At 35.9% G+C, this 21,206-nt stretch overlaps 1 protein-coding gene across 9 annotated transcripts in view; it reads right to left on the reverse strand.

Annotated features, from left to right (window-relative positions):
• Positions 1-21,206, reverse strand: part of CSPP1 (centrosome and spindle pole associated protein 1) — a 58,227-nt gene that overhangs the window by 18,383 nt on the left and 18,638 nt on the right. For 5 of the 9 annotated variants that reach the window (XM_060775425.2, XM_060775426.2, XM_060775428.2 and 2 more), the window contains 13 exons: positions 19,818-19,919; positions 18,274-18,677; positions 16,309-16,376; positions 15,970-16,063; positions 15,050-15,107; positions 12,971-12,985; positions 8,569-8,759; positions 7,210-7,331; positions 6,576-6,657; positions 6,293-6,413; positions 4,800-4,947; positions 3,351-3,503; positions 1,065-1,177 (listed from right to left, as the gene is read on the reverse strand). In XM_060775425.2, coding sequence (XP_060631408.2) covers positions 1,065-1,177; positions 3,351-3,503; positions 4,800-4,947; positions 6,293-6,413; positions 6,576-6,657; positions 7,210-7,331; positions 8,569-8,759; positions 12,971-12,985; positions 15,050-15,107; positions 15,970-16,063; positions 16,309-16,376; positions 18,274-18,677; positions 19,818-19,919 — 1,671 coding nt within the window. The remainder of the gene's footprint in view (positions 1-1,064; positions 1,178-3,350; positions 3,504-4,799; positions 4,948-6,292; positions 6,414-6,575; positions 6,658-7,209; positions 7,332-8,568; positions 8,760-12,970; positions 12,986-15,049; positions 15,108-15,969; positions 16,064-16,308; positions 16,377-18,273; positions 18,678-19,817; positions 19,920-21,206) is intronic. The other 4 variants (XM_060775433.2, XM_060775427.2, XM_060775432.2 and 1 more) reach the window with 3 other exon arrangements.

Consider the following 21,206-nt stretch of genomic DNA (forward strand, 5'->3'; position numbering starts at 1 on the left):
GGCCAGAATGCTTCCTCCTCGGATTGAGCAATACAAATTTGAATAAAAATGATGAAAAAATCCTATTCTATCTGAATACAGCTGCAAGAATAAGTGTGGCCCGAGTCTGGAAAAACAGGGAAACGGCATCCATCAGTTCATGGATAAACAAAGCCATAGACATCATGAACATGGACCAATTAACACAGAAACTAAAGAAGAACATTACAACACACGAAAATACCGACTGGAGCAAATTCACAACATTCCTAGACAAAAATATGGTAAAGTAAGAAAACAGAAGAAAAATACAACTCAACAAAGAACGTTAGTTAAGAAAGTAACCGACCAGTACAAATACACAAAAAACTAAGAAACTAGTTAAATATACAAGAAATAAATTAAATGTTCGCCCGAATCACCTGGAAGTTAGAAAAAAAAATATTGTCTATATGTGTTATATATGTTTGTATATAGTATGTAGTAAGTTACGTGTAAGGGGGGAGAGGGGGGAGGGGAAGATAGGTAGATAGGTATACTTGCTCAAAATGTACCAGAGGAAATAACACAAAGAAAGACCACAACAAGTGGGAACCCCACAAACACGAAAAAACAAATCATAAGTAACAGTGATGGGCAATACACCAACAAAGGGAACGGGGGGAGGAAATACCAGAAAGTGAGTAAGACGGACAGAGGGTATTTATTGTATTGTATGTACTGTATGTGAATATGTGTCTGCTTGTTTTTAATAATGGAAAACAATAAACATTTATATTAAAAAAAAATCTCTTCTTCAGTACCCAAAATAGATTTCCAGTCACTTCTGCTTTTATTTTTACAATTTTTACAATATTTTTGGCAATTCCTGAGACACTCGGAGGATATGAGAGCAGTCAATAGCCTTCCTAATCTGACACTGCCCACCCTATTATATAGGACATTTAAAGAAAATGTATGTTCCGGTTCAACTATTAGAAACAATAAACAGGATTGCTTTTCAAAAGTCTTAAAAGATATATTAACACAAGTTTGCTAGATTAGAAAAACTGTTTGCTTTGTTTACTATTGGTACATAAACTCACCTGAAAACGAAGGAAGTTCTTGTAGGATTCTTGCCGCCTAATTTGTTCTGGGGTTGGAGCCTCACCAAATACATTGCCACGGGCAAACTGGGGTGTTTGTGCATATGTAAAACCTAGTTATTTAAAAATCAGATTGCAAGCATGAGTATATCTATTTCTTGCATAATTGTTTCAATTCTTATTTACATCTGGTGTACTTTTAGTTGGACTTTTTGATTTAACTACAATTGCAGTACTCACAACTGATAGAACCAAAAACAGCATTCACAGCATACTGAGCTTTAGCAAAGACTTGTCCTGCATTTGAAAGTGTCCCCAAATACTTTAAAGATTCACAGGAACAAGTGCCACCAACAATGTCACTTCTTTGGCTGATTGCAATGTTTAAATATTCCCTTATTTGTAAATTTAAAAAACAATTCAAGTCTAAAATCAAAAATGCTAGAATGAATAAAAAGATCGACATCTAACTTTTCCTTGTTATTATTTTTCAAGTGCTAAAAGACCTTAAAACCATTCTAATTCGCTTGGATTAAAAAAAAACTAAAGACAAATTGAATGTTTAGCTGGGACTTTCTTTTCTTTAAAAATATGCCTCTTTTCTGAAAAAAAAATTAATGCATCTAAGAATATTAAAATCATACCAAACTCCATACTTGTGAATGCTAATGCATAGCCCTGTATACAACTGAATTGTGATTGACTATTTTAGTATGAACTAGTCATAGGGTAGCATTCTGCTCACACAACATGGGGATGTGTGCAAATGAAGAAACTCCTTCAGTTTTCTGGATTAATCCTACAGATAATATTATATAATAACATTTTTAAAATCATCAAAATCATAATCAGGAATATTATGTACACATTCTCACTTATATTAGTATGTCAAACCCGAACAATCACATCTCTAAAGAAAACTCTTTCTTTATACCTATACGTATACAAGCCGACCTGAGTATAAGCCGAGGCATCTAATTTTACCATAAAAAACTGGAAAAACTTATTGACTCGAGTATAAGCTGGGGATGGGAAATGCAGCAGCTACCGGTAAATTTCAAAATAAAAATAGATACCAATAACATTATATTAACTGAGGCAGCAATAGGTTAAATGTTTACATAAAACTGTAATGTAAGATAAGACTGTCCAACTCTGATTAAACCATTATTCTAACCTTCTTCAATGTAAATGTTCTTACATATCCTTCCAATAATAATAAAGAGAGTAAAATGATAAATGTAATAATAATAGAGTAAAATAATGAAAATGTAATAACAGTAATAATAAAGTAAAATAATAAATGTAATAATAACAATAATAATAAAGCAAAATAATAAATGACACTAATAAATAGAGTAAATTAATAAATGTAATAATTATAATAAAGAGTAAATTAATAAATGTAATAATTATAATAGAGAAAAATAATATGTAAAATGTAATAAAAATATTAATAATAGAGTAAAAATGTAAATGTAATAATAATGACAATAAATAGACAAAAATAATAAATGCACTAAAATAGTAAGAGTCAAATAATAAATAACTTTGACTCGAGTATAATCCGAAGGGGGCTTTTTCAGCCTAAAAAAGGGCTGAAAAACTCGGCTTATACTCGAGTATACACGGTATATCAGTATGCTTGTAACTTCCCTACTGCAACATAAGGCTAAACATTCTACTTTTTAACATAAATTAGAATAAAGGTTCTGCTTCAGAGCTATCCCTCAGGAAAGAGGAGGAGCATTATTGGTGGCTTGTGAATTTAATGCCAGTGGACTGATAAATCCATTCTGGGTTTTATTATTTATCCTGAATTAGCATTTTCAGATGCTTAATATATTGGGCTTGGTGATGGGTATAAGATTCAGCACATTGGATAGCTTCTTAAAAGTTCCTATTAAAACCTGGGGTAGATTTATTATCCCTTTTTATATGGAATACACAAGCCAATACTGACACTTGCTGGTAGTTTTACAAATGTTCAAGTGGCTATAATACTATTATTTTCTACTGAGTGAGAATATTCTGCAAATATATGCGAGGCAATGCCTTGGATATGCATAGACTACTTTACAGTGGAGAAGAGGAAGGATACAAAATGTTATTCAAGCAATAGTATATTGTCTAAGTCTACCAAATACATCAACTTTTTCAAAAACAGAGAAGGAGGAAAAATATAGGACTGTTTTCAGTGGAAAATCCAGCATAGCAAGAATGCACAATAATGTTGACAAGTGACACAACACACATTTAGAACTGAACATATGGTATTGTTTAAACCTGCTATTTTATTTGTAGATTCATCTGTATTTTCAAGTCTTGGGGAGGCCAGACTTAGGTCAACAGAGACTATAGCCCGTTTATCTTCATAGATTCGAGCCTCTGGGTTATGATATGCATCTTCATTTTGCTTGTGCATCATATTCAAGTCAGCTGAAGAAGAGGGGGAAACAGCCATTGTTTATTCCAAAACAAGAGGCATGTTTATGGTTGTTTCAAGGCAAATCTTTCTTCAAAATTACAATTAGGAGGAGACAAAAAGGCCATGATCTAAGATAGACCGACATGGTGGATATATTTAATTTAAGCACTTGCTACAAATCCAAATGCTATTGTATAATTACTCCTTTTTATTTTCTTTTTAAAGTTAAGACAAGATGTTAACATTGGGTTTTAGGCATAAGTAGGGCTTTTCTACACTCTAATGTTTTCCTCTACTTCTAGCATCTAACTTTTGCCTAATTATTCATGATAAACCATTCTCCAGATTTATCACCTTTTTATTTGCAATTTATGGATTTTAAGATCATTATTTGGAGATCTTTTGAGGAAATACATATCCTTTTTTTTCTCTGCAATTCAGTCTACACTAGAGATGGCAGTGGAGGTATCAACCAAGAAGAAAAATGGCAAAAATCATCATATATTAGCTGGAGTCCCACAAACATAACCAAACTGAAAGAGATCATCTGTCAGCTGGAGGAAACACTGAATTTAGCCCAATTATTCAAATATTCAAATTGCAAACAAACAAGCCACAAAATTTTGGAATGTTGATAAAAACCTAGCAATAATTTCATTTTTATAACCATCAAATTAGATGAAAATGAAATTGCAGAAAGACAATGGTTAAGAAATTTAATAAACCAGAAATAAGATTCAGAAAAGATAGACTTTGCATTTACAGCCAGAGATTTTTTGATGCTCTCCTTTGCTTCTCTGGCATCAAGAGTCACTTCCCTGAAAATTTCAGGAACCTCAATCCACATAGGGAGTTCTTCCCATATGGTACTTCAATTTTACTTATCAATAATATCAGAGAATATACAGTCTAAACATAAAGTACTAGTATTTCAATGTTTCGTGAAAAAACAATAATACTTAACTACATTATATATTAATATTCTTTGTCACAATACGCTTTTTATTATATCACAGGATTCTCTCTATATTTTATACATTTTATATCTCTTCCCTTTTGTTTACTTCTGTTTCTTGCTACATTTTCCCACTCAAAACCGGTTCTTATAGAAGTGCCATGGAAATAGAAATGGATGGAATCTTAGAATCATAGATGGATAATCTAAACAACTAGAATAAGTTTCTTCTATGCTGTAAATTCGCTGTAGTACATCTTTTTACTCTATCCCTAAGTGCCCTTTATGTCTGGATGTAAAGAGCTACAGATAAAGATAGACAAGGAAAAGGTTTCCCAACTATCAAACGTACTTATGAGATTTCCCTTTTTGTCTCTCAGAGGAGCACCTCCACCTCCTTTTCCCCAAGGATTGTAACTTCTCATTTCCGCTTCTAATTTGGCTTCATACCGTTCCTTTTCCTCCTTTTCCTGCCTGCGACGTTCCTCTCTTTCCTTTATCTACAATTGAAAAAAAATCTTTCAAACAAATTATTCACTGAAGCATTTTAAGGTAAGCATTGAAAATACAATCATAATCAACATCACGTGACTTGACAGTTATATGCTCAATTAAACAAAATTGTCATATTCTTACACTTGTGTGTATAAGAGAAAGGTTCAGCAGAGAGAATCCATTCTAAAGCAGGGCTTCTTAAACTTTTTTGACTCACAATCCCTTTGCCTCTGAGAAATTTTGATGCAACCACAGCTACATGGGTATATAAAATAAATATACAAATCAAACATTTACTGATAATAAATCATAAATATATTTCTTTTGGGTGTGTGTGTGTATAACCATTTATTAAAGATGATGAAAGAAATGTGCAAACTAATGAGATGGATGTGCTTGTTTTTCTCCCATAAAGAATTATATCTTGGTTGAATATTTGATATTGAAGGAGGTAGAGCATTTTCAGCACTTATCGTGGCATGCTGAAATGTTTGGTTTGCAGTGTGAGTGGCAAAATATATTCTGTTTACTCTCCTTTTTTCCCTTCTTAATCAGAGGACCAAAATGGGGTGTGCTGCGGGTCCAGACATCCAACTTAAAAGGTTCTAGGCTGCAGAGTGGACCATGTGTCTGAAATGGGTCCATACCCACCTCCCTCTTGTTCCTATCATGAACATCCTTACAAGCAATTCATATCCTTTCTTTCCCTCCTACTCCCAAAAAAAACCCCAAATGGATGATATCAACCCTTCTCTCAATGCACAGGTTGGAGGCAATTTCTTCTTGGACATTTAACAGCAGATGACTGATATTTTTGATTTCAATTAAATATAATTTATGAACCCAACCTAGTTTGTAGAATCAAATTTTAAAGGAGGTATTTCTGAAACTGAAAAGACAGCCACCAATCAAAATCAGCATTTGCAAGGCCTGCTAAATAGGTACTTTTTATGAAGTACTGCTGAAGCACTTTTTTGCACAGTCCGCTGTAAACACAGCACATTGTTGCTAACCCATTCGTGTAAATATCTAAAAGTACTGACTAGGTGGTGTTCAGGAATCTTTTACTGTTGCCAATTTTTTTCGTGACCCCAACATTAAGCTATGCAGCCCCATTTGGGTTTGTGATCCTGCTTAAGAAGGCTTCTTCTAAAAGAAGCAAATGAACAGAACATTTCAAGATATTATCTCTTACTAGTAATATAAAGATCTATTTAGTTTTGAAAAATCTAACAGAGCAATTAATATAGGAAATACATAATAGAAAATAAGATTAATTTATTTCCTCAAATAGGTCACATTAACACAATCTGAATTCAGAACTAAAAAGTCACTACCAAACCTTCCCACCTGCTGCTGTAGTTCTTGCTGATAAGTTAAACAAGTATCTCTTGTGGGCTTTGATTTTTCTTCAGGAAATATTCCCAGTCCTCTTGGCCTATCATTTGTAACTTTTGCTCCAAAGTTACTTCTGCATTCAAAAGAATAAGAAATATCATATTTATTTATTTATTTATTTATTTATTTAAAACTTTTATATCCCGATCTTCTCTACCTCCATAGAGGGACTATCCATTTCAAAATTATACTTCAGTATACATTTGACTACTAATCAAAGCTTTGCAGTACTCACAGAGACAAGGCAGCAGGTCTATGAAGAGCATCAACAGGGGGAGGTGCAGATGAAGGTTGTACCCCCACGACACCTGTGCCATCTAAAACAATAAGGGCATTCAGTGTTTGAATCTAGGGTTTATGGCAATATCAAATGTTATTTAGGGTGATGAATATTGCTGTGAAAATAAATGTCTGCTTAGTGCCACCATGATGGTGGTATTAGCAGTCCTGAAATTTACAGATGTATGTAGATTCTAAAAAGGAGGCAAAAAATTTAAAAACGCCCAAGAGTGATACTAAAAACAAACAAGATGAAGTACAAAAAGAGCTTAGATTTAGTCACTGACTTATTCGTCAATTGCCATTTTCCTTTCTTCTATAGTTTCACACCTTAAAATAAAACCTTATCAAATGTGGTAAGCTAACAAAAATATGACCAATAAGGGATTGACAAAACCAAAATCTGGAAATGGATGTGGTTTCAGCCTTGGTATTTTGAACTGTCCCTTCTTCCCTCCTCTCATAATTTTTATCTAACTCTAAATGCATTAACATTTGTCTATAAAGAAACAACCATATATTGAGATCACAGCAATCTGTGCTGCTGTACAGAACAGTAATAAAATGTGTGTATCAGCCAATCAACTTACAATATGCAAGGTTGGGATCCAAAGGATTCCTTGCACCATAGAAGTAGTATGAATCGTCGTACAGAGTTCTGTAATTATCAGGCAAAATCTGTGGCGGTAGTGGAGGTGGTAGGGGTGCAATTCTAAATCCAAAACAAAAGACAACATCTCTTAACTGCTGTTTCCACAGAACTAGGAGACAGGATGTTACATCAAAAGGGCAGAGTAAATACTTTGCTGAAGACAATTGTAGATTTTGGTCAACTATATTGCCTTTTTTATAGATATCCTTACACCAATGATAAGATTCTGAAACTATGGCCAAGATCATGCATCAAGCTACATGCTATAATGTGATATTCTATCTAATTGCCCTAATCTGTCTTTTTTTTTTTCTAGCTGCAGCCTCCCAAACCTGGCAATGCCCTGGACAGTAGTGGGCAGACAGACATTTTCTTATAGTTGGACACACAGCAACTAGCACCTGAAGGGAACTTTGGAGGTTCCTGAGGAAATTTTCACTCCTCTATGTCACAACCTGGCTTCCTTTCTCCTGGCAATAACAAGGCTCCAGTTTTATTGTACAAATGTTGACTTAATAAAGCAAGATATTCACAATTCCCAATACAGTACATTCTCATACTTCTGTTTTCTACTTCTAAACACCATAATACATATAGGAAATTTTCTGTTATACAGTTTCAACATTACATTCAAAATAAGGAGCTAGACACCTAATTCAAAAGCAGTCAAGATCTAAAATCGACTTCAAACCAAACAAGATTCTAGTTGATTCCCAATCTAAGAACCATAAGCTCCCAACTTGAAGTTTTTGGGTTAATCACAACATGGCAAGAACAATGCAATGTAGAATGTATTGGTAAATGGCTCATGTATAACTTGGTTTCCATGTCCAAATAGGGCTATAGCTGTAGAACAGGGATCCTCAAAAGTGTTCATGGTTCCTGACTGTTGGGGGAGGACCAGATTATACTTTGAAAAAACACATGAATGAAGTCCTACGCACAGTACGCATATTTTATTTGTAGCGCAAAAAACATGAAAGAACAATACAATATTTAAAATGAAGAACAATTTTGACCAACATAAATTTACCAGTATTTCAATGGGAAATGTGGTCCTGCTATGGCTGCTAAGATAGTCATGTTAATTAGGATTGTGGCTGTTGTTGTGTGCCTTCAAGTAATCTCAGATGTAGGGTGACTCTAAGGCAAAGGTTTTGGGTGGAGGTGTGTGTGTGTAAAGGACCTTGGAGGGCCACATCCAGCCTGCAGGCTTAGTTTGGAGACCCCTGGTATAGGACTTCAATTTCTACCCTACCATCATTCAAACATAAAGATAACATTTCAAGAAAGCCACCTGGGTGCCAATATTTCTCCAAGAGTTGTAGACAGCCCTCTGTGAAAATCTTCATTCATTGGTGAGATAGGAGGTGCAGATATAGAGGTAGGTCCAGGAGTTGGTGTCTGAAAAGCTGGTCTTGGTTTTTCTGGTGGTATTCTCTCCTCAATTATTTGTGGTGTTAATCCAAATTCTCTTAGTCTGTTGGGCTACAGAAAACAGTTGCTTTATTTTAGCTTAGTTTATTGAGATTTTCCAACATTTCAGATATCAGAAGCATGGGTACAAGAAGCGAACACTAAGTATTTCATGAAGATTGCTGATTTTTTTTTAACAGAAGCATACAAAAGCCTAATTCCAGGTAGGTCTAGCAAAAGAATGTCACTAAAGTACCAGCTGTAACTAGGACCTCAGAATTGTCTCTGTTTGTAATGACTAGTCTGAGGTGTAACTGTTACAATAAATTTGAAAAAAAAACTTTCATGGTTAATGCCCAATGTTCTGTTCCCTGGTGTGAGGAAGTATGCCGCAGTGTGCCCACAAGCTAACATTCTGTGGCCCTGAAAATAAGCTGAATTTATGCTGAAGGAAGTAGTGTATTTGCCTGTCCAAAATGGTGCCACTGGAAAAGGGACATGGTGGTAACTGAGAAGAGTAAGAAATTATATGAAGCAGCATAGGAAAATGTTCTGCCTTATGAACTGTCACAACACAGGCTTTAAGTCAGCCATCCTGGCATACATTTGCAGCTTGGCTAGTTACTAACAATTTGAAAGTACTTGTTTACATAAAGTATGCTTCCTGTCAGCACAAACAGCAATAACATGAGATTTAATTGTTTACCAGGGAGGTAAACAGCATCCATGCTTAAGATGGTGTTTTTATTTTATTTCATTTTATGTAAGTTTAAAGTAAGAGAAGACTAGTGATTGGTATAAAGGTGTGTTAAGAACAGAGGATTACTGTGTCCTTTGGAAATTCATGCAGTTTATCCATACAGAAACGTGCTTTTAATAAAATTATCATTTTTGCTACCATTAAGAATCACAACGAATGCCACCTTGAGAGACAAGATCCACACTGAGTGTTTCACTTTCTACTTGGCAGAGGAATCAAGCAGAATCTCTGTTAAATGAAGTGAATCTATATGGAAACCTATAAAGTAATTGACTGAATATTACCCTCTTTCTGTATGTTAGAATGTAAAATTCTATAATAAGCTGGCAATCTGCCTCTAATAAGCTGGCAATCTATCACAATCATATGATTCTGTATCTGATCCATCTGAGGAAAGGAGGACCATCATAACCTAGACAGTTATTTTGAATCAGGGTGTGAATCATTCAATCCTCCAGGGATTGTTGGACTACAACTGACTCACAATTAGCTATGCTAACTAGCACTGTTGAGAACTGCAGTTCAATAACATCTGGATGGCCACTTGATTCCCATCCTGCCTTTGAAACAATATCATGTCTTTTTTTTTTTTTTTTTTGGCTTGGAAAAGAGTGCTCTTTCCTTTTCCATGTATGCAAAATCTGTCTATATTTTGTTATAATATTTCCAAATCTATTTATAATGGAATCCAGAAAGATGCAAAACATGGCTCTTGTCCTAAGCTTTTAAGAGGCTGTGTAATATGATACAGGGCTTTTGGATCGTCACAGCAGCTAGTTAGTGCTGATGTATGAAAGCAATTGATTTGTTTACCAGAAGCCAATGTTCCAGTGTTCAAAATTTTCTCTGATAAGTTTCCTTTTGTTACATGCACAAGGACTATGATATTAATGTATGTAGCATGCCATGAAGCTACTGTCTTTATTCATACCCTTGCTAATGGACTGGAATTTGTGAACATTATACAATTCAGCAGGGGGATTTTTCTAGTCTTTCTAGTTTGCTGAGAAGTGGGCATTTAATGTGGCTTGAACTGCCATCTGTTGGTCACCATCAGAAATACACTGAATTTCATTTTCCTAAAATAGCACTGTGTAATGGCAAGAAAAAACATGGATTAGAAAGCGCTATGCTTCCTTGTTGCATTTTTTCCAAATATTGCTCCCAACTGCTTCTTTGAATAGTTTTGGTTCCTTTTGCCAGATTGCCCTAATGTTAATGATAGAGCACCATCAAATGCTCAACAGTCTCCTTTCCTGAGCTAGTTGGCGCGGTATCATGATTGGCGTTGCGTTTCAGCAGCTAATAGTGCTGGGAGACTTCAACATCCATTCTGAGACTGCCCTGTCGGGAGTGGCTTAGGATTTCATGGCCTTCAGGAAAACCATGGGTCTGTCCCAGGTGGTGTCTTGCCCCCCTGTTGCAGCACCTCCACTGTTTCCAGCCACAATTCAAAGTGCTGATTATGACCTAAACAATTCAGGTCCAGGCTATTTGGATGACTGCATTCCCTTGTACAAACCTGCCTGGGCCCTGAGATCCCCTTCAGAAGAGGCCCTTCTCTCGATCCCACCATCTCAAGAGCTCGGTTGATGGGAACGAGAGTGTGCCCTCTCAGTAGCTGATCCTCGACTCTTGAATTCCCTGTCCAATGAAGCCAGAATGGCCTCCTCCCTGCTGTCCTTCCGGTGGGAGGCTAAAACCTTTTTATTCAAACAGGCTTTTAAAGATGACGGTGTTTAAGATCTAGTCAGGGAATGCAGTGATTATATACACTTTTATGGTTTAACTTGAAATGTTTTTTTTTAATATTAATTATGTTTAAATACTGTTTTAATATTTGTATATTTTAAGTTGTATTGTAATGCTTTTCTTTGTGAGTCACTTTGAGTCTCTGTATAAAAAGGAAAAAGCGGGATATAAACATAATAATAATAATAATAATAATAATAATAATAATGCTGACAATAGGTGACATCTATGGGTTCCAGGCTGCAGGAACAAAACAACACAAACTCATCTAAAAATTGCAAGAATTAACTTTTAAATGCAAGAATTAACTTGCAACAATCCCTCATCACTGCCTACACTGTCTATAGCTGGTGGGACTTGAAGGCCAAAGAACCATATGGGCTGCTACATAAACTTCCCAGTTCTACTGTGGTTATTTTCAGAAGGCATTTTAGTGCCTATTTTAACTACATCTTGGTGGGGCAAACAGCAAAGTTGAGGAAGGGTGCATTTTTGTGTATAAAAATCTTTTAAATATTTTTTAACTGATAAAGGAAAGCTATAGGAATGATCTGTAAAATCAGAAGTTTTGTCCTGGACAAGGCAACAAAAGAACTGGGGAGAAGCACACAAGGACTGGTGTTAGTACTCAAATTTGAGTTACATCATCCTTAACTCATTGTTAGATACTTCCATCACAACATTTGGTTGGATAAATTAGTAATGAAGAGAATTGTTCCAACACTAATCATCAACACTCTTGTTAATCTTATAAAATCTAAAGATAAAATCAGAATTTAATTTAAAGGAGATTAATGTTGAAATATGTTCAATAAACATTTCTAAAACATTAGCAATTGATGAAAGCCCAATACTTCTATACTATTATTTGCTTCCAAGTTGACTCTGACTTATGATAACCTTATCACAGAGATGATAAGACTTATTCAGAGGAGGTTTGCCATTATTTTTTTCTAAGGTATAGAGAATAATACTTGTCCAAGGTAACTCAGTCGGTTTGTATGGTTGAGCAGAGTCCTAGTCAAACCACTACATAATGTCAAACAAGAACCTCAAGTGTTATAAACCATCAAATACCAAATTCAGGATATGTCATGCCATTGTACTTCCAATTTCTATATTTGGCTGTGAAAGCTGGATAGTAAAGAAAGCTGACTGGAAGAAAATGAATTCAGTAGAAAGAGACAATTTTACAGATGGACAGACTCAAACAAGTAAGCCATGGTCCTGAATCTGCAGTACCAGGAGGTCTATTGATGGTAGAGTGACTTGGAAGTCTCTCTTTCACAGGGTCCAGTCTATTTAATATTTACAACAAATACTTACATTTTATTGGTTTGAAGCATATTTAAGCTTTCTTTAGTTGTGATTTGTTAATACTTCAATACAATCTGCACTACCCATTTGCTAAATAAAAATGTTTATTGACAGTTTGAAGAGGTAAAAAAGAAACAGTATCGTGCACCTCATTGAAAAAGCATATAGGTTCCCAAACTATCCTGCTAAGTATCCCATTAACTCTATGGCAGCCCAAATGCACTTATTACTCTTTTCTTTTTCTTTTTTACTCTCACAAACATCAGTGCAATATGGGCACTCTCAGTAGGTTTTGCCAAGAGGAATACAGTTTCTATGTTTATGTACAAACTTTTCCTGCATCCTTCATCATAGAGATGAACAGAAAAGTGCTAAGAGCTTGGAACCACACATGCCCAAATAGGCACTAGATACAAGTCTTGTTGACAAAATAGCAATATGTTAAAGTGTTTACCTTTTCTTCACTTAGCTGCAAGACAGTATATACAATAAAGTTAGTACGTATAACTCCAAAATTCAGGTACATAAAAAACAGTGATTTAAATTTTAAATTTAATAAGTCCTGTTCAACACAGAGTTCATGTCTAATTGACTTCTTGAAGCATCTTGAAGCATATTTGAGTTATGATAGGACAAAACCCTTTTTGTGCCATCAGGCTTTTGCATAGTGATAAAGGCTGGGCTTTGAAATACTACACAATGCTTGTGTTAAATAGTTTTAAGAGTTTGCATGGAGCTAATTTTAAACTATTTTAGTATTTTAATGCTTACAATTTAAACTTATAAACTGTTTTTTAAAATAAAAAAACGTGCATTCTTTTAATATATTGTTAATCACTTTCAGTCCCACTAATGGGCTATAAATGAATATAATAATATTGATGATGACGATGATGGAGATGCAAAAGAGATCTCAGCACACAGAAGTATTTGTTACATTTGGCAAGTCAGGCTACAATTATATGCTGTTCACAAGGAAAGAAGCCCCACTAAAAGCACTAGAACTCACTTCTGATTACAAATGTACAAAAATACACTTGAAGTGCAAGAATTTTCAAACTGCTTTTTAGACTTAATGGAATTTGGGATCTGGTAATGAGGCAACAGCTATAAAGGAAGCCATAAGAAAGAAATGACTGAATAAGCAAATAACAACTGGCTGGTGGCAGGTGTCGCAGCCAGGATGTCTGGAGTCGGGCTGGATGAGTACATTGGGCATCAGGCTCTTGCTGGCCTCTACTGTACTGCCTTCTGAAAAAGAATTAAGCAGCTGGTCCTAAACAACAGTTTTTCCTTTCCCAAAAAAGGATGTATAAAAGCAGAGACTGCAGAGGCAATCCTTTTGGGCCATACTGGATGGAAACATAGGGGCAGGGATTTCACTATGGAATGGAGACATGGAGTGCTCCAATACAGAAAATTCTCCAAACCAACCACAGCCTATTCTATGTGCAAAGAGGCTCAGGGGTTCTGAATCTTGATTATTCAGCAAGTAGGGGGGACAAGATCGGAATTGGGAGATACTTGTCTTTTCAGCCAAAATATTTGACAACTTTCAATTTGTTCCTTACCAGCACTAGCAGCCTATGGCCATACCACCCCCCCCCCAGCTCTGTGTACTATTTATCTATTGATGCAATGTACCTGAAGTGTTTGACCGTCTTTCCTAAGACAGTGCTCCCCTTTTCTTACAAGAAATAGTCCACACAGCCTCCACTTCATAATGGCATGCAGAACCCAGTAATAATAATAAACCAATGTAATGAAGCACCACCCAATAAGAGCTCATGACACTTTTGATATTACCTTTCTCACAGAAACAAAAAAGGTGATTTGCTGTGTATAAAAGCCCCTTCTTCCCAGTAGTTGCATCTACTAATTCTATGTGAAATACCTTCTTAGTAGAATAGGGAAGCTACCGGTAGGAAGTTACTGGTAGATCATTTATAGGGTTCAATCACATTTGCTACACTAATACAAAGAGGTCATAGAGCTAATTGGAAGAACTGCAGCAGCTCAAAAACTTAAAATAACAGAAAACACAGATTTCATTTATGCCCAAACTTTGCTTTCTTTTTCAGTTTCACCCACAGCATACAAAAAACAAACCAATTAAACACAACCTGAGGACGAGCTGAATAGATATCTTTTATAAAGCATTCTAATCAGGATCACTGAGAACTGACAATATTCTCCAAGAACACATAGCAAGTTTGATCTTTTAATTCCCCAGGTCAGAAATAAATTTTGGCACTTTAAAACAAACCATAGTTTAAAAAACTAACGATTTCCAACTTCAAATGATCAAATGAAGGTGAATACAGCTATCTTTTCCATCTGGTGAAGCAAAACTAGGCTTGTATCTACAAGTCTAGAATATTGGGATCAAGTATTGCAAACAGCAATATTAGCATTTGCCTAAAACAATGATCAGGTGTAGAACTTTTGAAAGCATTTTTTAGCCCTAACAATAATGCATCAGACCCATTTTATATCAGTTAGGCAAAATGGAAAACAGCAGAACACCACTCACCATTTTCCCAGGGTCTAAAGCTCCAGATGCAGCCACTGGGAGCTCAAGTTCCTTTTCACTATTAAAACAGATAAACAAACCAATACATCAAAACACTGCTGTTCTTCCAAAAATATACATACCACACTTTCTCCAGGGAACATCATTCTAGCATATAAAGGATTATCACATTTTTTCTCACAACAGCCCTGTTGTGTCAGCCCATAATTATTTACCCGAAACTATTTGTTAGGTCTCAATTGTCTACAGTTATTTGAGTCCACATCTCCATGGTCCAAGCTGAATGCTCAATTTTAAAGGTGAGGTATCTGTGGTGCCATGGATGTTGGACTCCAGATCCCATAAGCCCCAATCAGCATGGTCAATGAATCAGAGTGACAGGTGTCATTCAGAATCACCAGGAGAGACACAATTAGCTATATCCAATAAGCTAGATTGTCCTGGATTTCTTGCTTAAAGAAAAGTAATTGGTGGCTGAGTAATTAACACTATCTCAGTCATCAATTTTAGATTTTGGAACATTCTCAGTTTTGAGAAAGATATCAATATATTAAGATATAGACTTAAGGGTTATATCAAATTCTGGATTATTCATAATTTGAGAGATAAATGCTGTGATACTAGAAAGTATCTAGACCGAACCTACCTAGTTCCATTAAAAACTGTGCCAACTCACTGTGCACAATCAGGCAACACTAAGCAAAGGACAATTAGAACAGTCATGGTTTTTCCACTAATAACTGTGCTGTATGCTCAAAAAGACACTCTCTCCAAGGACTGGTTCAAAGTTACAGTGCAATTTGGGTGGGGGGTTCTAAAATCCAAATAAGACACACATTATTTCATGCTGGTGGTGATAATAAAGCTTCCCTTCACAGTTATCAAGTGAAATGATTATTTGCCCAGTAGCCTTCTATTACCGTCTCTTATTCCTCCGTTGCTCAGCAATCTGCTCCATTAATTCTTGTCTATATTGTTCTTTTCTTCTCTGAATAAGCTCTCTGTCTTGACCTCCTAAAACAGAAGCAACATGAATATCTGCAACTTTTTCTCTTACTATCTTATAACCTCAAAAAAATTGTGTAATAGCTTTTCCACCACTGACCAAGACATCACCTCCATATTACTTTGAAAATAATTTTCCCACTTTAATGATGACAGTGAGTTCTATATTAACTGTTTAGTGCGCAACCAAGAAAAATGTAGTTTTCACCACAATCAACTTCCCTATAATCTGCAACAGGGTTTTCCATACATACCAATCATGAGTCCTGTGGCATATGGGGCGGACTGTGGCTGCTCATTAATAGGGGAATTGCCTTGACTTCTGTAAAAAGAGAGAAGTGAAAAGACAATGAAAATAAGTCATTCCAAATTTATGAATCTGAGACAAGACATATTCAGAACTCTCCAGGTCAAGAAAATATGGTTTACCCCAATAGTTGGTATCATGAAATCCATCATCAAATTCAAGGAATGAAAACTTTGGTTTAATATTATAGGTTGCTTCAGGATTAGAGAGAAATCAGATTCTGTACCACATTTTACATTCCCAAAAGAAATTCCCAAAAGAAACAGAATTTCCAACTAAGTCAAAGTGTTGAGGATTCCTACACAGAAAATAAACTTTAATATTAAAAAGAAAGCCATCTAGGAAAATGGGAGGTTCATATTAACTACTACAGATAATCACTCTAGGAAGATGAAGGGCTGAGTTCTAGCACAGCTGGTAAATCACCAGCAGCAATAAGATCTTAACAACCGAAAGGTTGCTAGTTCAAAGCACAGGTTGGAGGGAGCAATCGACTGTCAGCCCAACTTATTGTTCACCTAAGCAGTTCGAAAAGAACTAGAGAGCTGTTAAGTAGAGAAATTAGGTGCCATTTAAAGTGGGGGAGTTATTTTAGGGCACCATAAAAGGAAATGGTGCCGTAAAGGAAATACCAGTGACCAAAAGGCAGGAGGAAGTCTGTGATGGCTTAGCATAGAGGATGGAGCAACAGCACCCCCCTGTGGTCAACATTGAACACAACCTCTAGAGAGCAGGTTGGATTCTGATGCAATGTATCTCTGTCTGTCTGTCCTATCTGTTTCAACAGCACTGAATGTTTGCTGTGTATGTGTTCTATGATCCTCACTAAGTTCCCTTGGGGAGATAGGGAGGAATATAACTAAAGTATATTATATTATTATTATTAATTCATAACCACTGGAATATTCCCTTGTGTCAGCTGATCAATGTAGGAGACCAAAATTTCAAATTTGCTTAAACCTGTCTCTACTTCATTATCTTTTTTTCAATTTTATCCATGATTATTCATAGAAAGATGGGTATTTTATTTTTAATTTATTACAGTCACGGGTGGAGGTGGACTGCTCCTTCAGGCTTCCTAGAATGATCATTCCTGGTAGGCATCACGCTCTCATTATGAAGAGAAATTCACAGCCATTGGGATTTCCAAGCTGATCCTCTAACAAAGTGATTTGTTTGCTGCTAGTAGAACTGTTTGTATAGTAGACTTCTTGTTTATAGCATCTCATTGTATAGTTGTATTATTATTATTATTATTATTATTATTATTATTATTATTATTATTAAAGCTATAACTAAGTGAACTAGGTACTGATCTCTTCATCCAGTAAGTTTTTTTTTTTCAAATAAGAGGCTGAGATCTTCCCTGTCCCCATCTGGTTTTGCATTTTCTTTCTTTAAAAGACCCCTTGTAGATGTTATGTTTAATTATCTACCACTCAAGACCTAACTAGTTCTAGAATAACTTAGATTTTAATGCAAGAGAGAGAATTTTTTAGCAGTTGGGAAGATATGAGAAAAAAAAACAGAAATGGACAAGCAGGCAATGATTCCAACAGATTGGAATTTTGATCTTCTGCCTTGATCAGCTAGCAAAAGGGGGTATTCCAATGGTTGTGAATTGTTCCTTCAGCCCTTCTTTTTAGTTTGTAACTGACACCAAGCTTGAAAATATATTCTGATAGGACTGCCTAAACAATGAAAGGAAATGTTAAAATATTCTTCTAATTAATATACCGAATTCAAATTGTAAAAAAATATTTTATATTGCATATTTTCTACATTTTAAAAAAGATTTCCAGTCTACCTTTTATTGTGGCAATGCTGGTTTTCTCACAAGAATTAGCATTTTCTAAAAAATAACTGGAGGGACTGAAATGAAATGACTCAGCAGTAACAAAATTAAAGCTACCTTTGAGCATGAAAGACTCGCAAAGGCTTTTTGTCATAGTCACTTTCATATCGAAATCTAGGATCCATTTCGTCACTTATTTCAGGATCATCATCAAACTTATGATGCTTTCTATGACAGATACAAGGTTTGCTATCAAGCTTTTGATGCTTTTTGTTGGAAATGTTCAATTTCTCATCAAGCTTTTTGTGCAATACATGGTCCCCGGATCCAACTTCATGATCTGGTCTGTAATGCTGGTCTAATGATGTTCGACTGTTGGACAACCCTTCATAGTTATCAGTAGAAATACAAGCATCTTTCTTGAGAGGTTCTTCATCTCTTCTCAAGGGTGAATTGGGCATAAGTAATTCTGATTGGACTCTGGTAACCGCCGTGCCTTTTGTCCGTGTGTCTGGGTCACGCTGTTAGCATAAAAGAAAAACACTTTAAAAGCTAAATACGAAAATACTGTTTTGCCCTCTCTTATTTTAATTAACCATTTTTAATTTTAGCAAAAAGGAACTGCTGGAATTTAGATGCTTTTCTATTAGACCACCCAAATATTCTCAGATGAGGTCCCAATCTATGAGATATATTGTCACAGTACAAAGGAAAGAATCTTTCTGGCAGTCTCACTGCAACTTTGGATTGTCCTCCTGAAGATCTGAACAGCGACATTTTGAAGTAACTTAACACCAGGATAAAATATTTTTATTATCCTGGGCATTTCATTTTATCAATAGCTTAAAGTGACTATGGTTTTTCAGTTGATTGAAAAAAATACGTTAATGTGTTCGAATGTTTGCTCAGCTAGTTTATTTGTTTATTTTATTTCCTGCATTTATAACCTGCCCTTCTCACCCCCGAAGTTGATAATATTTAATTCCTATGTGTTTTATGGTTTAGGTTATACATTGTGGATGAAAAATTTGATATTTCTGAAGCTTCGTTTCCAAAAAGTACCAAATTCCAAAAAATTGAAAAATGAATTTTAGGTGGTAGCACATTGTTGGCTAGGAGTATTATGCATGGATCAAAACTGTCAAAATGTATAAAATCACTTACGTACACAGCTTGGAAAATTGCATCCTATTGTAAAAGAATACACACCCTCAGCACATTTTTTAATTCCTGTAAAATTTGTTCAGATGGATTTAGTACCTTTTGAAAACAAACTCCACATTTGTATACTATGCTAGTACCCACTTCTGCTTTAAATTCTGAAACTAAATAAAGAGAAAGGAAGGTTCCACAAAGTATTATAATTATGGTGTGTATGTTCATATTTTCCTCCCCTAACAGAGCTAAAAAAGGGATAAAAGACACATTTAAAGGATGTGTCACTCGGAATAACTTCCAATTTTTAAAAATATACAAAATAAAAGTTGCAAATTTGATCAGGCTATGAATGTCAGCCTGCTGTTATTGACCCCATCATGAACAATACCGAATTTGCAGTCTAATTAATGGACATGAAAAATGCTCATGATTACTACTTATTTACTCAATCAAAAATATCACCCTATTGATTCTAATACAATTCAATAACACCTTCAGTTTACCTCTATGTGCCTCTTTCCTTCTCTCCTTAACTTTTCATTCCACTCCTCTTTTCCCCTGAGATACTGATTGTATTCTTTGTTTCTTTCAAGTCTTAACCTGTCCTAGAACAAACATTGGAGAGTGTATTGAATGTATATGCTTTATGTACAGATATATAATGGAATGATTACTTTTACACCATTTATGAAGTTTTGTTAATAATGCATTTGAAAATCTTGTTTATAATCAAATTTTAAAGAGTGTTTTCACTAGTGTCACTTTTTGTCACTTTTCACTAGTGTCACTTTTCACTAGTGTCACTTTCTGTTCTGGGGTATTCCTACCCAACCTCCATCAGGATTTGGTTGTGAAAGGGCATTTTCCAACTGCCTCCCGAGAGTGTTTGAGGACCGGGACATCCGTAGGGATACCAAGGTGCTTGTTTATAAAGCTATTGTCCTCCCAACCCTGCTCTATGCCTGTGAGACGTGGACTGTCTACAGACGTCACATGCAACTCCTGGAACGATTCCATCAGCGCTGCCTCCGGAAAATCCTGCAAATCTCTTGGGAAGACAAGCGGACAAACGTCAGCGTGCTGGAAGAAGCAAAGACCACCAGCATTGAAGCAATGGTCCTCCGCCACCAACTCCGCTGGACCGGCCATGTTGTCCGGATGCCCGACCACCGTCTCCCAAAGCAGTTGCTCTACTCCGAACTTAAGAACGGAAAACGGAATGTTGGAGGACAGGAAAAGAGATTTAAAGATGGGTTCAAAGCCAACCTTAAAACCTCTGGCATAGACACTGAGAACTGGGAAGCCCTGGCCCTTGACTGCTCCAGCTGGAGGTCAGCTGTGACCAGCAGTGCTGCAGAATTTGAGGAGGCACGAGTGGAGGGTGAAAAAGAGAAACATGCCAAGAGGAAGGCGCGTCAAGCCAACCCCGGCCGAGACCGCCTTCCACCTGGAAACCAATGCCCTCACTGCGGAAGAAGATGCAGAGCAAGAATAGGGCTCCACAGCCACATACGTACCCACAAGAATATTGGAAGACAATCATCCTCGGAAAGCGAGGGATCGCCTAAGTAAGTAAGTAACTTCCTTAGTCCATAGAAGTACTGTAGTTCCATCAGAAGAATGGGAGTTTAGATCCTAATCAAACTTAACAAGTCATTCAGATAAAATATAGGCTTAAATCCATTTATTAGTTTCAACCAGATAAATTCCACTGAAACACTGGAAATCTGGTAAATCAATAATTATGTAAAGATTGATTTACCACTGAGTCAGTGAACCTCCTCTACTCAAGAATCATGACAACATTTAGGCCAGCTTTTGTGTATAAAAAAGCTTCCACACCTCACAAAAACAAAACAAAAGAAACAGTCTATGGACCAAAAATGCAGTAA

Source organism: Anolis sagrei, chromosome 4 (genome assembly GCF_037176765.1).
Source record: "Anolis sagrei isolate rAnoSag1 chromosome 4, rAnoSag1.mat, whole genome shotgun sequence".
NCBI classification, from domain to species: Eukaryota; Metazoa; Chordata; class Lepidosauria; order Squamata; family Dactyloidae; genus Anolis; species Anolis sagrei.